General features: G+C 38.5%; 1 protein-coding gene across 1 annotated transcript in view; it reads left to right on the top strand.

The window, feature by feature from the left end:
• Positions 1 to 20,255, top strand: part of LOC126457386 (esterase FE4-like) — a 105,999-nt gene that overhangs the window by 37,435 nt on the left and 48,309 nt on the right. Inside the window, exon 7 of the mRNA XM_050093649.1 lies at positions 11,592 to 11,773. Coding sequence (XP_049949606.1) covers positions 11,592 to 11,773 — 182 coding nt within the window. The remainder of the gene's footprint in view (positions 1 to 11,591; positions 11,774 to 20,255) is intronic.

Here is a 20,255-nt window from a genome sequence, read left to right as displayed (position 1 = left end):
CACACACACACACACACACACACACACACACACACACACACACACACACACACTTGAGCCACCACACAACCAAAGACCAATGCCAATCAAAAGTTACTGACAGTGAATATTAATTACCAACAGATGAGCAATAACTCTGTTCATCTTTTGTGTGACAAGGGAGAGAGTGGACTCCGAGCATAAATTATGCAAAAATTTCCATTTCTGTTTATAAGCTCACTTGCTAATTTAATCTCAGTTGTTTACTTAATAAATTATCCCAATAGCTGGAACTGCATGCCAGAATCTCTAAGTTATATTGCACTGGCAATTCTAAGGCAATGTTCAGAAATAGCTGATTTTCTAGGATGTTATTAGCATGTGTGTCACTTATGCCCATTACACCGATCCTCCTCATACTGATGGTTAGGTCAATATATAACACACCACAACTGCTAGAAATATGATGCAAACTTGCCTCAGATAAACCAAGACCATCCTTTACATATCCTAATCTTAGCAGTTGGTCGAAAATATACTTCACATCATGTTTTCACAGAATATACCCACTCATGTTGCACATGCTACCTGCATATGATAAAAATGCCATGAACTTTGGTGCCCCCTCATTATTTTCATTGCTCACCCAATTCATGGTTAGTTGATAGCACAATATGCTTCTGATCTCTCCCTCTCTCACTATAACCATTCTGGAGAAAGATAACCTTTTCCTTTTGGTAGTGTGTACAACTTTTTGCTCAACTGATGCATTCCATATCACACTGTATATTGTTAATATGATCATTAACTGACTAGCATTGTCAGTAATGGATTAAACAAAAGATACAGATTGGTGCTCAGAAGATTTTGCCTATTATTAATATTAAAATTGCTGGTGTCTGGAATCCTTAGTGACATTTTAGTATAATCCGTAAGTAGTCTTTTATCATCTGAACTTTACCCCTGTTTGTTTGTGTAACTAATCTTTCTATAGAGGGTTATTCTGCAAAATGATAATAAACTGCAGGAAATGGCTCCTGAGAAGGTAAGGAACAACAATGTCACATGGACATATGGATATATGGCTGGAAATGCATCCCAAGGCAGGTACAGCCATTTGAAGTTGGAGATAAAATATCTTTGGAAGTGTAGGTTTCAGTGCTTGAAAGCCCCCATGAGAACATTCCATACAAGTTGGAATGTTGTCCGCACTAGTGCTTTAACTCCACGCTACAACATTAGTGAGACCATTAATATTGCCTGTGGCGGTGGCACACTTACACATCAGTGCTAGGGACATCAACTTCACTCCTGTTGCTGACTCAGTCTGGTGTGGGCATGTGTCATATAGTGTGGCACATAGAGACAATGGCCTAGTACATCAACCAGGAACAAATCAATGTGGTCTTTACATAGGGACACGTAAATGGCAGTAGGCAGGGAGCAGCATGACTGGTCAGGAAAAGTATTCCTGCTGACAGCAACCACACCATAAACGGTTTTGAATAGTGTTTCATCATTTCATGTGGTAGGACCAGCTTCTTTACAAGAATGGGAAACTGTGAAATGTGGGTGCACCCAGTATTTACATAGGCTTGGGAGAATAGATGTTGAACACTGTACAAAGTGATCCTGGTATTAGCACCAAGCAGGTGGCCCACCAGCCAGATGACCATGTGAAACATTCTCCATGACAACTGTCATGAGGGTTTTGTTGCTGGTTTGGTGTACAATCCACCATGATGCTGGGGTCTCTGTCATGCATCTTGTTCACAGGTGAGGCTACCTTTACAAGTGGTAGTATTGTCAGCCTCCACAACACCCACATGTGGGCCACAGACAATCCCAAGTGGTATGGTGTAACCAAGCCGCCAGCACCAGTTCAGCCTGAATGTGTGGGCAAGGATTATGGAAACTGTCTCATGGGCCAGTCATGCCAGGCAAGGCATATCTGCACTTCCTGTGAGTGACCCTTTCTCCCATGGTAGATGGAGGCATGTGTGCAGGACATGCAGGCACTATACCAATGTTTTAGAAGTTTTCAAAATGGAACAGAAGAAAACAACTTACCTCAGTGGAACTTCTTTATTTTTCAACATTGTTTCCCTATAAGCTAATGCAATTGGTCCAGTGATGTTCTTATGTCTTGGTCCCATCTCAAAAGTTAGATTTCTCCAGGCCTGCAAAGTACTGTCAACTTCAGTTGTTGGTTCTTTGTTTGAAGAGACTCTCCAGCCACTGAGGAAAATTTGGAGCTTTAGTACAAAGTGGAAGTCTGATGGAGCCAAATAAGGTGAATAAGCTGGTTGTGGCAACAGTTCATATCCTAGTCCATATATTTTTCCCATGGCAATGACACTTGTGTGTGGGCACATGTTGTCTTATGACTTTCTTCCTTGCCAAATATGGCCTTTTTTCACATGTCTTTTTCTGTAGTTGATCCAGGAAGTTAACATAGTATTTTCCTGTAATTGTCCGGCCAATGAGAACATAATCTATCAGCAGAACCCTGTTTGCATCCAAGAAAATGACACTATGATTTTTCAGGCCAATTGTATTGCCTTTTATTTTCTATGGTGATAGTGAATGAATGTGCTTCCATTGTTTTGACTACTGTTTTGTTTCTGATCATCCACTATACAGTCCCAACTGGAGCCCATCTGATTTTCATCTATTTCTAAAACCGACACCTTTGAGGGCTTCGCTTTGATAGTGATGAAGTGGTGCAAACAGAGGCAAAGTTGTGGCCCCATCCACAAAGTCAAACATTCTGCAGTTACAGTGTGAACAAACTGGGATCTGACTGGAAGAAATCTGTTCATATCCAGGGTGATCATGATATGTAGATATGAAGATAAAGATGTAGAATATTAATAAAGTTTATTAAGAGTTTTCACATAAAAAAATTGGGGGGATTACTTTTCAGCACCTCATAGTAGATAATTTTCTTATATCCAGTTGTACTTATAAAGTGTGGTATATGCATTCAGATAACATCCCTACAGCTTCAGAAATTTTTGCACTTTCAGTCAGTGATTTTCCATGACAATTTTATGCACTTTTTCAATAATTTGTGGAGTAGTGACACATCTTGGCTAACTACTATGTGGATCATCATCTAAGCTGTTCTGCTCAAATTTAAACTTGTTGTCCACTTGCCAGCAGTTGAATATAGAGGAGCAGAGTCCTCTAGTGTGTTCTGAAAATTGACATGAATTTCCTTTGCTTTCATGCTGCATGTTTGTTTACGAAGTACTTAATCACTGCTTGCATCTCAGTTTTTTCCATCTTCACAAATCACTGCACTGGAACAGCAATAGAGATGTCCACGTGACATATCTCTACCCAGAGCACTGATACCCCATGTGTTTACTCATGAAGGATGACCTGTTATTAAGTACGAACCGCATTGTTCTAGCACTGACATCTAGTGGTGATTCCATGAACTTTTCATACTTCCCTCATACAGCAGTTGCTGCTGCGTCATGTTGACACAAACTTAGAGACCCATAATGGCTGCTTCAGAGACACTGTCTAATGGTGGTCTCACCACAGTATGTCACATACTGCATTGTATTGTACAGGCATGATGAATTAACAAATACCCTCTACCAAAGACATCCACATTTCTGGCCATGTGTCCTATGACCTTTTGTTGCTCCTTATCCTCTCAGGGACTGTTTCATGCACTTTCTCCCCATTTAGCAAAATCACTGTGTATAAGCTAGCATTTTGTTACCTTTTGTGAGTATACAGCTGGCTATTGAAACTGTGTTTTGAAATTGTGTTGCATTCTCCTGTGTTGTTGGCAAAGTAAATAGGCTTACTTCATGACCTTTTGTCACTTGGCACTGCACTTTTTCGATTTCTCAAAACAGAGGCAGAGTTTTTGCTGCCTATGTTTTGAGAAATTGAAAAAGTGCAGTGCCAAGCGACCATAGGTCATGAATTAAGCCTATTTACTTTGCCTACAACACAGGAGAATGCACCACAGTTTCAAAACTATGACAATTGTGTAGCAGAATAGCTACCAAAATGAATGGACAATAGCATCATGTAAGTTAAAAATAAAAATTAAAGCCACTGAAGATAGCACAAAAGTGCTGGAACATGTATTGGTGAAACAAAACAAGAAAAAAGGTGTCTTGCATAAGGGAGAATTTCTCATCCCATTGTTCACGCTGCTACCATATCACACATCTTGTGTCAGGAAAAGGCGTTCCTTGTAGAAAGACAAGTATCAACATGCAGTGTGACCATGTCTGTAGTGTTTTGTGACCAGTGTTATGGCTTACCTTGAAGCAATAGCAGAGAGAGGTGTGCCATTAGTAGTGTAACATCAAGCACAGCAGGGACACCACTTATTTTTTCACACAAGTCATGATTCTGCTTAGAAGTATCATGATGGACATATCAGTGTGTGGAAAATCTGGGGAGAATGGACATGGCCAGATTGATTTGTCATTGTCATACAGGCCCAGTGCCTGGTGTCATGGTATAGGTTGCTGTTAGGTACACAGTGATCACATTTGCTTTACATTACTAGTAATTTTGACAGCAGCAGTGTTAAGAAAGGTAGCTGTGCCCTGTCTGCAAGGCCTCCATTATGCTGTCTCTGAACAAGATACATGTAACAGGAAATTCCATTACTCATGTGTAAATTCAACGAATAGAGTGAAAAGCTGGAAATGCAGTGATTGTTTTCGTACTGACGGTGACAATATGGACGAAATCAAAACAGACCCATTAAAAACGTGTGTGTGCGAAAAGTTACAGAATGAACTCAGAATAGTAAGAAAGGAACTTAAGTATTCGAAAACAATTATATGTTTGCTAACAAACGAACTACAGAAGCGAGAATCAGGCGAGATAGAAATGTGCAAAAACTACAGATTTGATGCACCCAACATAAATCACGATTCACAACACAGTGTGCATACCACAACACAGAATGCAGTTCAAAAAGGAAACCAATATATGGATGCAGCAATGAAAATGCAAACCTTTGCTCCTGAGAGTCAGTCAGTGAATAGGAGACCCAAAATATTCATTGCCTCAGATAGCCATGGCAGAGACTGTGCAAGAAACATTTTAAACATAGCTTCAAATAAATATGATGTTGAAGGGAAAGTGATACCAGGTGCCCCCACTAGTGTAATACTAAAAAAATGCAATGACTTCCATAAGTTGACAAGTGAAAATTTTCCAGTTATCTGGGCAGGGGATAATGATGTAGCAAAGAATGAAACCAAGTTGGCAATTTGTTCACTACATAAAGCCTTGTCAGCATTACAAAATACAAATACAAAGGTGATTGTAGTTATTGTAGTTGGTGTACCACATAGACATGACCTGCCTGAATGGTCTTGTGTAAACCAAGAAATTCAATCTGCAAACAGAAAACTAAAAAAAATAGTGAAAGGCTTCCATAACACTTGTTTTATTGATACTCCTAGTAACAAGGAGCTTTATACAGCACATGGGCAACACCTTAATGCAACTGGTAAAGAACTAATTGCCACAAGGATTTGTGAATCAGTGGAAACAAACAGGAAAATGTACAAAACAGCAATAGAACTTGAATGCAAGGATACTGAAGTCTCAGATAAAGAATCAGTGAGAATTGTTACTGACACAACTCCAGCACAAATAACAACAGAATCCTTAAAAGTGAACTCTGTGTGGAGAGGTCAATTACTCAAGCAATAAACTTACCCAAGAGGACAGTGAAAAAGTTTGAAGAAGCAGCAAATGAGGTGGCAGGAAAGAAGGCACCATATAAGAAGAGAGACCTACTTGCAAAAAGAAGAACAGCAAATCAAGCTCAAGGGAGTGGAGTACGGCAGTCAACCTGAAAAAAGAAACCACAACCGAGGGACCAGAATATTTGGTTGGATCAGCACGGGTTTCACAGACAAAAGCAGTTAACAAAGTGAGTCATCAAGTGGATGAACAGGTATGTGACTATCATAACACAGATGATCACAGTGCATCAAGATTAAAGACATTAATGGAACCTACAACTTCAAATATAAAGTCAAATTGCTCTCAGAGGAATACAGACAGAGACAAACTACTTACTTTTCTACAAGTTAACATATGTTGCATTAGATATAAAATTTTAGACTTAGAACATTTATGTAACACTGAGCATGTAGATGTTATATGTGTATCTGAGCACTGGTTAACACAAGAACAAGTAAATATGTTCATTCCCCAAGGGTATGTTGTGGAAGACATGATATGTAGAAAACAGTGAAAGAATGGTGGGGTGGAAATCAGCACAGGTGTACCACAAGGGTCTATCCTTGGACCCTTTTTCTTCATTGTCGCTATTAATGATTTACCTAAAAATATAGCTCACCCTGTTGTGTGCTATGCTGACGATACAACACTACTTACCACACATCAGAACATTTCAGATCTGAATAACCTAACAAGAGAAACACTAGATAAGGCCCTGGACTGGTTTGCAGCCAATAAGCTCTTATGCAACCCTGACAAAACACAACAACTTCTAATGGGAACATCAAATGAAGTAGGCAATAAGTCGGTAAAACTCTTAGGTATTCACATTGACTCAAAACTATATTGGGAGGAACATGTCAATCATGTATGTGAAAAAATATCTCAGGTGGCATACCTTCTCTTGAAACTAAGGGAGGTAGTGAGCTTGGAGTACCTCAGGGTGACATACTTTGGGCTATTCCAGTCACATATTTCATATGGTCTGATTATATGGGGGCAGTCCCCTCACATGAAAAACGTATTGAAATTACAAAAAAAAGTCATACGTATAATATGTAAAAGAGGTCATAGAGAGCACTGTCGTCCTCTTTTTTCCAGACTCAGAATACTTACAATTATAAATCTATACATCTATGTGTCTGTACTCTATATTAAAACTAATATTTCAGAATTTATTGCCAGAAGGGAAATACACAAACACAACACCAAGGCTAACGGTAATTTAGACATACCGCACCACAGATTAGCGAGAACAGGAAATTCCCACAAAGTTAACCCACTCAAAATGTTCAATAAACTGCCAGTTCATGTTCAGTCTATGGATACAAATTCTTTTAAAATTAACTGGTACAGCTGGCTGTCAGATCATCCATTCTATGACATTAAAGAATTATTTGAGATGCCTGAGGAGAATATAAGCATTTAAAAGTTGTCTGTAGTTAAACATATTATTTTGTGCTGTGGTTAATCATGTGTAATTAAACAGTTTATACTATAAACAATAATACACCATATTATATTAGATTATAAGATAGCTTGTTGCGTTAACTTTTAAAAGCTATCCTTTGTAATTTGGTACACTGCCATGCTTCAAATGTATTCTATAATGTATTGACAGAAGTTTATTTTATTATTCTGTATGTACTAGTACATCTTATATGACGAAACCAATATCATTGTAAAATGATCTATGGTGAATAAAATTCTTGATTCTTGAGATGACATGCTTCTCATGCTGTCTTAACATGCCTCAGTACAGAGGGTGTTTGACTGTTGCCAGGACCAGTCCATTCTCCAGAGATATCACCCAGTGAAAACATTTGTTTGTGGGATACTGAGAGATTGGCACACCTACTAAATGACTACCTCAAGTAGCATGGAATGATGTGCCTGTGTCTGTCATCAAAGCACTGTATACTAATTTCACACCATGTACACCATTCCTTTAACAAATTTAATAATGTATTCTTTCTTGTGCACTGTATATACAATAAGTAAATTTTTGTTAATTTACATCCTTCCCAGTGACTCAGTTTTAATGATCAGCAATGTACAAAAGTACACAAAATTACCTTCATCTTCATTGTCCTCACAACAGGCAAGCCCATTTCATCCTGTAGTTTCAATGACTTGTCATTTCTTTTTAGCCTTTCTAATTCCGGCTCTGTTTTGTCCTTAAGAAAGGTACTAATACTTGAAAATTCTAGGGCAGTTTTGTATACTTTTACTTTTTTATGTATCAACTAGCAGTACTAAAAATTTGTCCTCTGAAATGTAAGTGCTGGCCAGATATTCTGTCCCATAATTTTGCAGAATTTATAAACAGAACTGTCTGAACTGTTTGTTCTTGTTTCTATATAAATAAAAAAACTCAGAGTCAACACAACTTATGGCAAATGAAGTAATGCACAAACCTGCAACTATTTATTGCATTTAGGGGATTTAGTTACATTTTCTACACTTGGCTTGCACATCATGCCTTTCCAGATGACATCTCTCCATATGCCCCTCCTGCACCCATCCTCCTACTCCATGCATTACTGTACTGTAGAAGACTAAGGTGCAAGATCTGTTACATACATCCAACCACTACTGCCTATTCCATCCATAGCACCAACACTTACTACAATATCAGGAACAGAGTCAAGTAACAAAGGAGTCGAACACAGTGCACTACTTTGGATGCATAGAGAAATCTGTGCAAACTGTCCATAGTGATGAAGGGCTAACTAGATTTTCCTATTGTAGAGAATGAGCTTCAGCAAAATGAGGTTGACTTTATAGCATCGCAGGTTGTTCTGAGCAAACATTTGTTTTAGGATAGCTTGCTGTATGTAACTTTGGGGGCTGACATCTAGCAGCCTATCTGGGAGACACACATGCATCTGTCACTGCCTGCTGTGGGAAAACTATTCAATGTGTCTTACTGAACGTGCTCATTCACCACCTATAACAATCTAAATAAAGGATAGTAGTTTGTGTATAATCACTTTCAAAATTTGTATACTGCGCTTTGTTATTAATAGAAAGGTGGTGTGAAAATCTCAGCTTTCTGGTGGGCATATCTTAAGAGAGAGAAAAATTTACTTTAAAGTTAGAAAAACTATACTTAAGAAAGGAAATCTACCTGAGAACATTTATGACTTGTTTTTGGTTGTTAATTGAAATACTCACCTGAAGTATTAGGTATAGAATTATTTAATTGAAATTTAATTTAAAAATTTCAAGTACCTTACAATTTTCGTAGTATGAAATCTACACTCATGCTCATAAATTAAGGATAATTGCAGAATGTGGTGCCACACAATGTGGCACTACACAAAACTGGCGCTAATAGCATAGGCACATAGGGAACACACACGACAGATCTTTAAGACCACGCTATTGGTGATAAGTTGAGAAAGCCATCCCGAAACACATGTGCTACAAAGTGCCACTGTTTCCTGTGCATGTACCCCAACATCAATATGGGAAATGGTCACCATGCACATGTACACAGGCCGCACAATGGGTTGGCATACTTTGGATCAGGTGTTCGAGCAGCTGCTGGGGTATAGCCTCCCATTCTTGTACCAGTGCCTGTCGGAGCTCATAAAGTGTCCTAAGGGTTTGAAGACATGTAGCAATACATCGACTGAGAGCATCCCAGATGTGCTCGATGGAATTTAGGTCTTGAGAACAGGCAGGCCACTCCATTCACCTGATATCTTCTGTTTCAAGGTACTCTTCCACGATGGTTGCTTGGTGGGGCTGTGCATTATCATCTACCAGGAGGAACGTGAGACCTGCTGCACCCCTGAAAAGGTGGACGTACTGGTGCGAAATGACATCCTGATACACCTGACCTGTTACAGTTCCTCTGTCAAAGACATGCAGGGGTGTATGTGCACCAATCATAATCCCACCCCACACCATCAAACCATGACCTCCATACAGGTCCCTTTCAAGGACATTAAGGGGTGGTATCTAGTTCTTGTTATACACCAGATGAAAACCCAGCCAGAGTCACTGTTCAGACTATACCTGGACTCGTCCGTGAACATAACGTGGGACCACTGTTCTAATGACCATGTACTGTGTTCTTGACACCAGGCTTTATGGGCTCTCCTGTGAGCAGGGGTCAGTGGAACGCACCTTGCAGGTCTCTGGGCGAATAAACCATGTCTGTTCAGTCGTCTGTAGACTGTGTGTCTGGAGACAACTGTTCCTGTGGCTGCGGTAAGGTCTTAAGTAAGGCTACCTGCAGTACTCTGTGACCGTCTGTGGGCACTGATGGTGAGACAGCAGACTTATTGTGGTGTTGTACACTGTGGATGTCCCGTACTGTACCACCTGGACAAGTCTGTCTGCTGGAATTGTTGCCATAATCTTGAGATCATACTTTGTGGCTCATGGACCTACTGTGTTTCACCAGCCACCTGTCATCCTAGTAGTCTACCCCTCATAACGTCATCAATATGCGTTCTTTAAGCCAGTTTGAAAACACAGTCGCCATTAGCATGTCTGAAAACATCTGCGCACTCACTCGCTGCACCGTACTGTGACATGCACCAACGCACCTCCACATATGTGGACTGCTGCCAGTGCCACCGTGTGATGACCACAGGTCAAATGCACCGCATGGTCATACCCTGAGGTGATTTAAACCCACAAACGGCACACCAGGGTGTTGTTTCACCATGTATCAGCATTATCCTTAATTTATGAGCATGAGTGTAGAATAACTTCAGAAAGAACTATTAAAATAAATATTTATTTTACTATGTGTTATGTGAACGTGTGAGTAAATGAGAGTGTGTATGTGGGACATTTGTCAAATTTCAATATTGCATTATATTTGATCAATACAGGCTGGGATTGTTTTAGAGCTCAGGAAAGAAAATGGCAATCTATAATTTCAAGCTTATTCTTTGCTTGTTTTGTACCATTTCCAATCACAACTCGGCCAGCTGTTTGATGATTTTTCCTCTCTCAGAAAGATAATTGCTTTCTTTCAGAATTGTTCTTCTTAGTGCATGTTCAGCTTTCTTAGTTTACAAAAGAATGATTTATTTTATTTACAACACTGTTGTAACTTGACGTGTGTAACATTGTTATTTACTGAGTTTTCGTGTAAACTGATGAACAATAATAAAAACTTATTTTTATGAGCGATACTGCATGTGATCTGTGTGGTATCATGATGTCACATTGTGTAAACTATAAGCTTTTATCCCTACATGAAACTGTCATTTCATTATTTTAACAGCTTCAGGCGGCCTTTCAGTAGCTGAGCAGGTAGCTCAGTTGGATCAGAACTTTGAATACAGTCCATTCCTAATTTGGAAACATGAATAATAAAAATGTCTTTCAAAGAAAACATCAAATTTGTTTTAAACAGCTGCAGTAATGAATCTTAGATTAAATATTTGTATATTTATTTTAAATGGACTCCAAATCTGAATGGTTATGTCACTATCTTTACTGCAGAAGAACCCAGGTTCAGTCCCCAGTACCTCCTCATACATTTTATGAGATAGGGACGTCTGGTACAGGGTTCAGTCAATCATTGTGAGGAGGCCAAGTGTGGAACTGCTTGAATAGAAGCATTGACGTAATAGCTGAAGGAATTGTTGTCAAACAGATCACATGTCACCTGATCATAGATCACTTCTCATACTGTTTTGTAGGCAGCAGTTTCTCAGTTGGAGCAGTCCTAATGCTTGACCTGTGACTGATGTTTTATTTTTGCATTGATTCTATCATTTACTTGATAAGCTAAAGTATGCAAATTGTTTCTTCTTGATGTCACATTGTGTAAATTAAAAGTTTTTAACCTCTGTTATTAGACTCTTACATGAAACTGTCATTTCATTATTTAACAGCTTCAGGAGACCTTTCAACAGCTGAGCAGATAGCCCAGCTGGATCAGAACTTTGAGTTAATGATTGGACCTGATTTAAGGCTGCCTACAGCAGAACAGAGAACACAAGGTGCTCGTGAAGTGAGGAGCTTCTACTATGGAGATGCAACTATAACTCTGCAGCAGAACAGCACAACAGTTGCAGTAAGTTAGACTTCAAATTCAAATTAAATTTGTGGAGTTAGTATTGTTTTATAAAATTATGCTTGCTAGACTGTGATGCTCACATTCTTTGCTGGCTGGAGTGGTCGAGCAGTTCTAGGCGCTACAGTCTGGAACCGCGCGACCGCTACGGTTGCCGGTTCGAATCCTGCCTCGGGCATGGATGTGTGTGGTGTCCTTAGGTTAGTTAGGTTTAAGTAGTTCTAAGTTCTAGGGGACTGATGACCACAGCAGTTAAGTCCCATAGTGCTCAGAGCCATTTTTTTCACATTGTCTCACTAAAATCAATTTTTGCATTCTGTGACATTTGGATTATGTCAGAACAACTAAACGAAAATCAACTCTTTAAATATCGAAAGGTATTGTGTTTGATCCTATGACCTCCCACCAAAATCTCAATTGAATTTGCATGTGCCATCATGTCTGACATGAGTTCAGTGCTACAGGTCCCTTCATGTCTTGTCGAAGTTGGGAATGCATAGTTAGTGTCTACAGGTTTGAAGTAGCAGCTCTGCAGAAATTTTTCCATAATGTATTTCATGAAGTTAATCAATACAAATTAAGAAAAGGCTGTTAACTTCAATAGTCTTCATCATTTACTTTTGCTTCTGGTTCCACTCATGTATGATACATATTAAAACTTAAATGTGGGAGTGAACTTCATGTAAACCTTTCATACACATAGAAATTACAAACAGTTCTTTCCCATAACACATATGACCAGCAACTAGCAACTCTGTTTTTCCAAGCCAAACATGACATATCTTTCCAAACTCAGCACAGTTTCTACACATGGTCTAATTTGTAAATGTCACTGACAGTTATTCAGATATAGGTTAAATATTAACCAGATGTCACTAAATTTAACATAATATTTCCATTTCTGTGTAATGATCAAATTCTATACAAATACAATTTAGCATTTCTGTTCCCAGTAGCCCAATTGATTTGACCAGGCAGGTTGTTGTTGATACCCTTAAAGACAACATTACAATTTAATGTTGTCTAATTTCTGAACACAATTTTCAGGTTTTAAATACTGTTTTAGTGTTACAAAAACTAAATGTAAATAATTTAGGAGTAAAGGAGACCACTTACCTAATAACAGAAGTGTTGAGTCATCATAACAGTGAAAGAAAATTTGCTAGCTTTTGGAAGACACCAATACCTTACAAGTGGTGACAAGTGGTGCAATAGTCTTCAGTGAAGAAGAAAGCAAGTGAGAACAAACTGAATTTAAATATTAAAATTAAAGAGTTAATCATAATGTGCCATGAAAAAACTAAAAAAGAAGTGAAAGAGTACACACTGTTGAGTAGCAAGTAGGAACCAGCATAGTAAGCCAACTGGATGAAATTAAGCTTTTAAGAAATTGTGAAGTGAAAACCAGGATAAATTTACATGATGAACAACAACAGAAATCACAAGAATGCTGTGGAACAATTTTCAAGGTTACAGAGAATACTACACCATGCAGCCCCAGCAGTTCAAGACAATAAAAAGTAAATATCACAAAAAGAAACAATGCCATAGTTTTTCCTAGCATTGCTGCAGAAGAATTTTTGAGAGCAACAGTGGTATTTTTGAGTGTGGAAAAGTATGCAGACATGTAGAATATCAAATACATGACCTATACATAGAGTAACAACATTATATTGAACACGAGTGCATGGGACATCTACACAATAAAGAGAAAAACAGATCACAGAGGTTACCAAACAGAGGGACAGAGAGGGAGGGAGGGAGAGAGAGAGAGAGAGAGAGAGAGAGAGAGAAAGAGAGAGAGAGAGAGAGAGAGGGAGGCAGGGAGGGAGTGCTTCCACCACAAAGCACAAAGTTGCTATCGCTGGTCAATGATGGTGTTGTTGTGGTTGACAGCCATCACAGTGACCCCCTGTGCCCCTCTCCCCACCTACCCTGCCCCCCCTCTCCCCAGCATGCAAATCATGGGGGAGGAAGTGAAGGAGCTGCACTACAAATGTCAATGAGGTGACACGGCAGTTGGGCCGTATCGGGAGTCATGTATGATAAGATGCTTGATCAGCCACTTTGTGGTTGGGCCAGAAGGTGGCAATTTCTTGTAGGTGTGAATCTCTTCTGACCATGCATTTTATCACTGGGACAGAAACCAGGCCTGGTTGGATGTTTCAGATAGGTGATGACATGTTGATGCACATGGCCAGTCGTGCCATGGCTGCCACTTTCACAAGACATGACAAGGCCATTCCTGAAGTTGTTCTGGGTGTCATATGAATGCTAAATAGGCAGAATATCTGTGACTGATGAGGAAAAATCCAGTGTGTCTGCATGGGGCCCCAGTGGTGCAATTGAAGAGATGAGGGTGGGGTGTCAGTGACAAGGATGTCAGCATGTGGAAGCCATGCATACCAGAGGGACTTTGATGACATCAAACTGAAAGCATATGTTTAGTGGGTGGTGCAATTGATGTAAGTTGCTAATTTATTAGCCTGTTCAAACTACAATGGTCGTGGTCTATGTGTTGACTGTCCACGATGGACTGGAAGCTGAGAGGGGGCAGGAATGCTGGGTACTGGTCTATTTTGGGTCATGGTCGAAATTGGTGTATGCTGAGATGCACTCATATAGTCTAACATTTTTGTCCAGAACTGTTGTGTCAGGAAGAGTCACCAAAGTTGTCGGTGACAGCTGGAGGTGAATACTGCAACTGACAGTGGTTGCACCTGGATCATGTTGAGTTCAAGTCCTCTGATGTTTCTCAAATGTGGCGTTGTAGAACACTGTCAGTCTTTAGTAGGTGTTAACTGAATGTGGAACCAGATGAAAGTAGTCAATGGAGTCAATGGAGTAGGTGATGTCATGTGAAGATCTGGAACAGATGGTAATCGAGCTGCATTCCAGTGAGCCATGCAGAAGAGACATGGGAATAGTGTGCTGCCCAACCAGAGAGGCATGCCCAAAGATACCAGTGCTGGAGGAGAAACACAGTGCACTGTCATTTGTGTTTTGTTGCATGTCTGGGACTAGACAGTGCAGAGGTAGGGTGGAGTAGCGAATGGGCATGGTCGGACATTGTGTAGGCATGACCAGTCAGTGGCACTATGCTTACCTGTACGCTGCCACACTTGTCATCATGATCGTTGAGTGTCAAGACTGTGAGCTAGTTGCATGCCATAGTGAGGGCAGCAGATGTGTCATTACTATGTTGTGGGAGCAACACGATCTCCATATGGAATGTGTCGGCATAGTGTTAGTGAATCACCAAGAACTCATCAGATGAGGAGGCACACTGCTTGAGTACGTCAATGGATGTATGACTGTCTTCCAGCTGTTTGTCTTGAACATTTGATGTACCAGCTGGGGTGGATGCACTATGGCAAAACTTTCTGCGATACAGTGGCCCATGTACAAGTACAGGAGCTCAGCATAATGTACAAACAAGAAGAGGTGGGACTGGCATTAAAAGTGCATCACTAGTTCTGGTTTTATGATGTCCTTATGGGTGACTGTCAGTGTGAGGCAGCAAGGTAATGATGCTCGCAGAGTTTGGGTCATGGGTCTGTGAACTGTGGTCAGTGAGCTGGAAGCTTCATGCATTTGCAATGCTGTAGTTTCATCTGTTCTTGTTGAGCTGTCAAGTGCTATTGAATTGATGTCAGAGCTGATATCTGCTCGAAAATGGTTCATTGGGAGTGGGACAGGTTGGAGTGGACAGAAATGTTGCAAGCATTATTGAGTAACTATAAACCAGACAACAGCACACGAAGATCTGGCAGTGTACGGGGTGTTGTCGCAGAGCTCAAAGTAATTTGTTTAGATGGGTTGCAGGTCACTGGACTAAGACAATGTGGAGACACACATTGAATGATGCTGATAGAACTGGCTCTGCTGAGGTGTGGCAGATTTCGTCATGTGTGGGGGTTATGCAGGGGTGACATGGATGATGATGATCCACACAGATGAGAGCATAGCATGCTCAGTGGTTTTCTGCTCAGAATGGGCACAACACAGATGGAGATGTTCTGCACAGATGCAGGCACAGGACAATTAGTGGGACAGGGTTTTGATGTATGAAGGTTGTTGTTCCAGTCATAGTTCGAAGCAATCAAGTGGAGTCAGTCAGACTTGGCCTCTGCATGAAATGAAACAAACCAAGACTGATTCTGTGGCACATGGTAGCCAGCATTGTTGTCAACAATGTGAATACCATGTTGGTGGCCCCTGGAACATTCTTGATGTGAATGTTCATTCCCAACATGACTAGATAGAAATAAATTGTTCACAATCAAACACCAGGTTTGAGGCTGCTCCAGATGAAACTGGATATTTTGCATGGTCATGAATGAAATCCAGGCAACCACCAGCAGCGAAGATCAAGGAAACAAATTCAGGTATGGTGCAGCAGATATGCTGCCTTTGACAAATGTATTTTTGCAAATAGGATACTACAATGGAGTTCCACACTTTCAGGGCTAGCACCATTAGTAGAACCACAGTCCTGAAGCATTTCACTTGCACAATTGCTGTCTATAGATGATGGAAGAGTCAGTTGAGAAGCACTGCACTGTCCAGAATGGGAACCATCTGCATGACATGTGAATTTCAGTGGCCAGTGGTTATGTGCAGGTGACATTTTTGTAACAGTATCAGTGTGAGTTTTACCTTGTATAAAGTCATTGTGAATCACTGACATCAGCAGTGTGGGAAATCAAGATACGGGTGGGTGTAGAATATTGAATATATGATCTGTATTTAGAATAATACCACTTTATTGAAAACAATTACACTAGACATCTGCACAAAAACAGAGCACATTGCTTTCTAAGCAGTCATATAGAGTTGTAATCTACCCCCTCCTTCTTACTTCTATCTATAGTCCACATTACACAATGTCTTTTATGAAGATTTGAGAGGAGTGTAGATTAAAATAAACTTCCTAATTAATTTGGCTTGTCATGTTCAGTTGGCTCCAGTTCTTCTTTTCTAGGGGTCTAATTCTAGAAGTTGAAAAATGTCACATTAGGTCCTCATGGTTGGTCTGAACTATATAATCTGTAGATTGTTGTTGCAACATTTTTTTAAATGTAAATAAATTTTCTCACATTTGAGTATGTCATACAGTATTTTGATTTTTCACATTAACAAAGCCAAAATTGCATTGTTTGCACAAAAATACTTCCAATCACATCAGAGGCATGCTAATGACTCTCACAATCTGAGCAAATTACAATATGCCAAAGGGTTTATGATTCTTCTTAACAAATGAATCGCTATTAGTTTTTGTTACATTATTAATTTCGATTATTATTTCATATAAACACAGTAAACAGCACAGGGAAGTGTAATTAATAAGAGAAATTTTAAGTGTGCCAGTAATTCATAATTTCAAATGTTTCTTAAAAAAATGAATTTTAACTGTACACTCAGAACTAGTACTTGTTGATTATAGCATCAAAACTAAAATATTTTATAAATTAATACTTTTTCATAAATTTTACCTTGAAATATAATATACTGTGTTTATAAATTAATACCTTGTCATAAATTTTACCTTGAAATATAATATACTGTGCTTAAAACTATATAAAAGTTTTCAGAAAAGCTATAGAGATAATACTGAACTGTCCAAAATTCAGAAAATAATACTGGTATCGACAGTTGCTGCCTAGGAAAAGTAATGCTAGAGGGTGATGTCCCATTAAAACATTCCATTCACATTATATGGAAACAATGTGTTTACAATATTTTGTGACCTACTATAAGATTTGCCAAATGGTGTACAAAATGATGCCAAAAGATAGAATACAGATTGTCGAAGTTAAATTACAAAATTACAAAAAAATTTTCGGTTGTATGATCATCACTTCCCTATACATAAGTATAGGTTAGCTTATAAAAAGCTGGGAAAGATGTAGAAGGAAATACACAGCACCTGACAAATTTCTAATAACAACACACAGAGTTCTTCTTGCTGACAGTTTGTCTATAGTCCAAATAAGTGTAAAACATGAGTGGTGAAATGGCAAAATTAGCATGTGGTGATAATTTCCAAAATTATGGACAAAACTCACATGAAGTTGCTCTAACATATCTAGCTTCATAGAGAAAGGTGTAATCTAGTGCAACCTTTAAGTTTCTTTCAGCATTTCTATGAATGAGGTTTAAGTGTCTGTTAATGATACATAAAAATGAATACTAAAATATTACAGACAAATGTTACCGTAATAACACAATGTAAATGAAAATAATGCAAAAGTGAAACATTGTTCCTGCAAACATGGTAAATACCACAAACGTATGAATATTAACCCTCATAAAGTAGAATTCAGATGTATAGAGGTATCTGATACACAACATATTACAGAAAATGTAAGAAAAATGTATACTATACAAGTTGTTATCTATTCCTATATGAGGACATGGTATTCAGATTTTCAAATCTGTGGAATATTCTGTCCCAAGAGAAATGATACAATGTCAAAACTACAACATTACAATACTAAATTATAGAAATAAATGCAGAGGTAATGTAAAGTACTAGAATTACAAATTGCAAGTTTACACCAAAAATGAAAAAAATATTAGTTCCTATGCTTACAATGTGGAAACCGACCAATGAATCCAAACCACACCAGGTACACACCAGCAGAAATGTTTCAACATAACAAAAATAATAAAGTTCATAATCATATAACAATATGTTCAATCATATGTAAAGAATAATTAGAGGAAGCATCTAGCCTCAATCAATAGTTGCACACACTTCTTGAGTACATAAACACAACATCGCAATGACCATGGGTATCCAAAACAGAGTTAAGCATGAGTTTGTACACAACTCAAGTTTCAGGGAGATACAACAATGCAGGTAATCTGAGTCATTAATAGATTGGAATGGTGACATAATCAAGTAGCATGAAGACCAAAATCAGTGTGTGAAATCAGAAATGTATACATCTTGTTATACAGTCTATACACAATTTACGATCACAAACATAAATGTCTTCCACACTATTTGCTAATTGTTCATACAAACTAACCTACATACATACAAGCCTAAACGATTCATTTACAATTAAAAACAATACATACTGGGTGTTGAGATAAGAAAATTCATTGAAATGTATGACTATTAATCTAACAGTGCCTAATTTTATCAGATTCTGATAATTATTTACAACATGATTCACAGAATTTACTCCTGAACTTATTAAGTTCTACCATTTCTGTCTTGAACATAACAAATCATCAGTCATACAGCATCAACCCAACTCAAACAAGACTTAAAGTTACACAATGTGTTGTGAAGTTAATCCCTCTACCCGAAAACACATACATTTATGTGGACTTACATACAATAATAAACAAATAGTTCCATGAAATTTATAAAAATACAAGAATTTTGCATACAGGATAATTTCTTGGCTAACAATTTACCAATTTGAGTCACAAGACTGATGTAGTTGACAGATGCTTGAGTACTATTACTCAGTACCTGTGATCTGTTGAAAGTTGACTGGACCAACAAGGGTACAGTCATAGAGGACTTTGGGATTGGATCCACCCACATCTTTCAGTTTCCTCCCTAGATTTCTCATCACACACTCCAACAGATAAGTAATTTTCTTTCTAGCTTCCACATCAAATCCTGAAACATTGTTTCATGTACTAAATATGCTATTCAATACTTCCCTCACATCACATGGCATATGTTTCACCTGTCTGTATTGAAATCAGTAAGTATTCAGAATTTATGTCTAAATGGATTAAAAAGAGTTCTTACATATGGTATATTAATAAACAGAGCTAAATGCAATGAAAAAATGAACTAGTAAGGTAGTATACACATATATAATAAAGATATCTCAAAGTAACATCCCTTCAGCAAATAGTAGATTAAAAGAAATTATGTACACAAGCTAGACAAGTTGGACTGCACTGACACATCATCCGACAAATGCCTACATTATGAGATATGGACCATAGTCCATGATGTACTGGCATAAGAATTCTGTGTTTAATGTACACGTGTATTTGTTTGCACATATGAAATTTCAAGATATTACTCCTAATATTTACAGTACACAAGTCTTCACTCAGTTTACCACAACATCCATGGCTTTACCCAAAAGAGTTCATGAAGCTTAAATTAAATCACTTTCTGTAGAGTACACAAGAATAATGATAATAATAATAATAATTAACACCAATAGCATTTTAAAATAAGAAATCTATCACTAGATATTTAAAGGCTTTTTCACATTTCAAAATTGTAAAAGATATATATATATATATATATAAAAAACAAAGATGATGTGACTTACCAAATGAAAGTGCTGGCAGGTCGACAGACACACAAACAAACACAAACATACACACAAAATTCTAGCTTTCGCAACCAACGGTTGCCTCGTCAGGAAAGAGGGAAGGAGTGGGAAAGATGAAAGGATTTGGGTTTTAAGGGAGAGGGTAAGGAGTCATTCCA

Source organism: Schistocerca serialis, chromosome 1 (genome assembly GCF_023864345.2).
Source record: "Schistocerca serialis cubense isolate TAMUIC-IGC-003099 chromosome 1, iqSchSeri2.2, whole genome shotgun sequence".
In the NCBI taxonomy this organism is placed as follows: domain Eukaryota; kingdom Metazoa; phylum Arthropoda; class Insecta; order Orthoptera; family Acrididae; genus Schistocerca; species Schistocerca serialis.
Note: the sequence above shows the minus strand (reverse complement) of the source record. Positions and strands in the feature narration are given on the sequence as shown.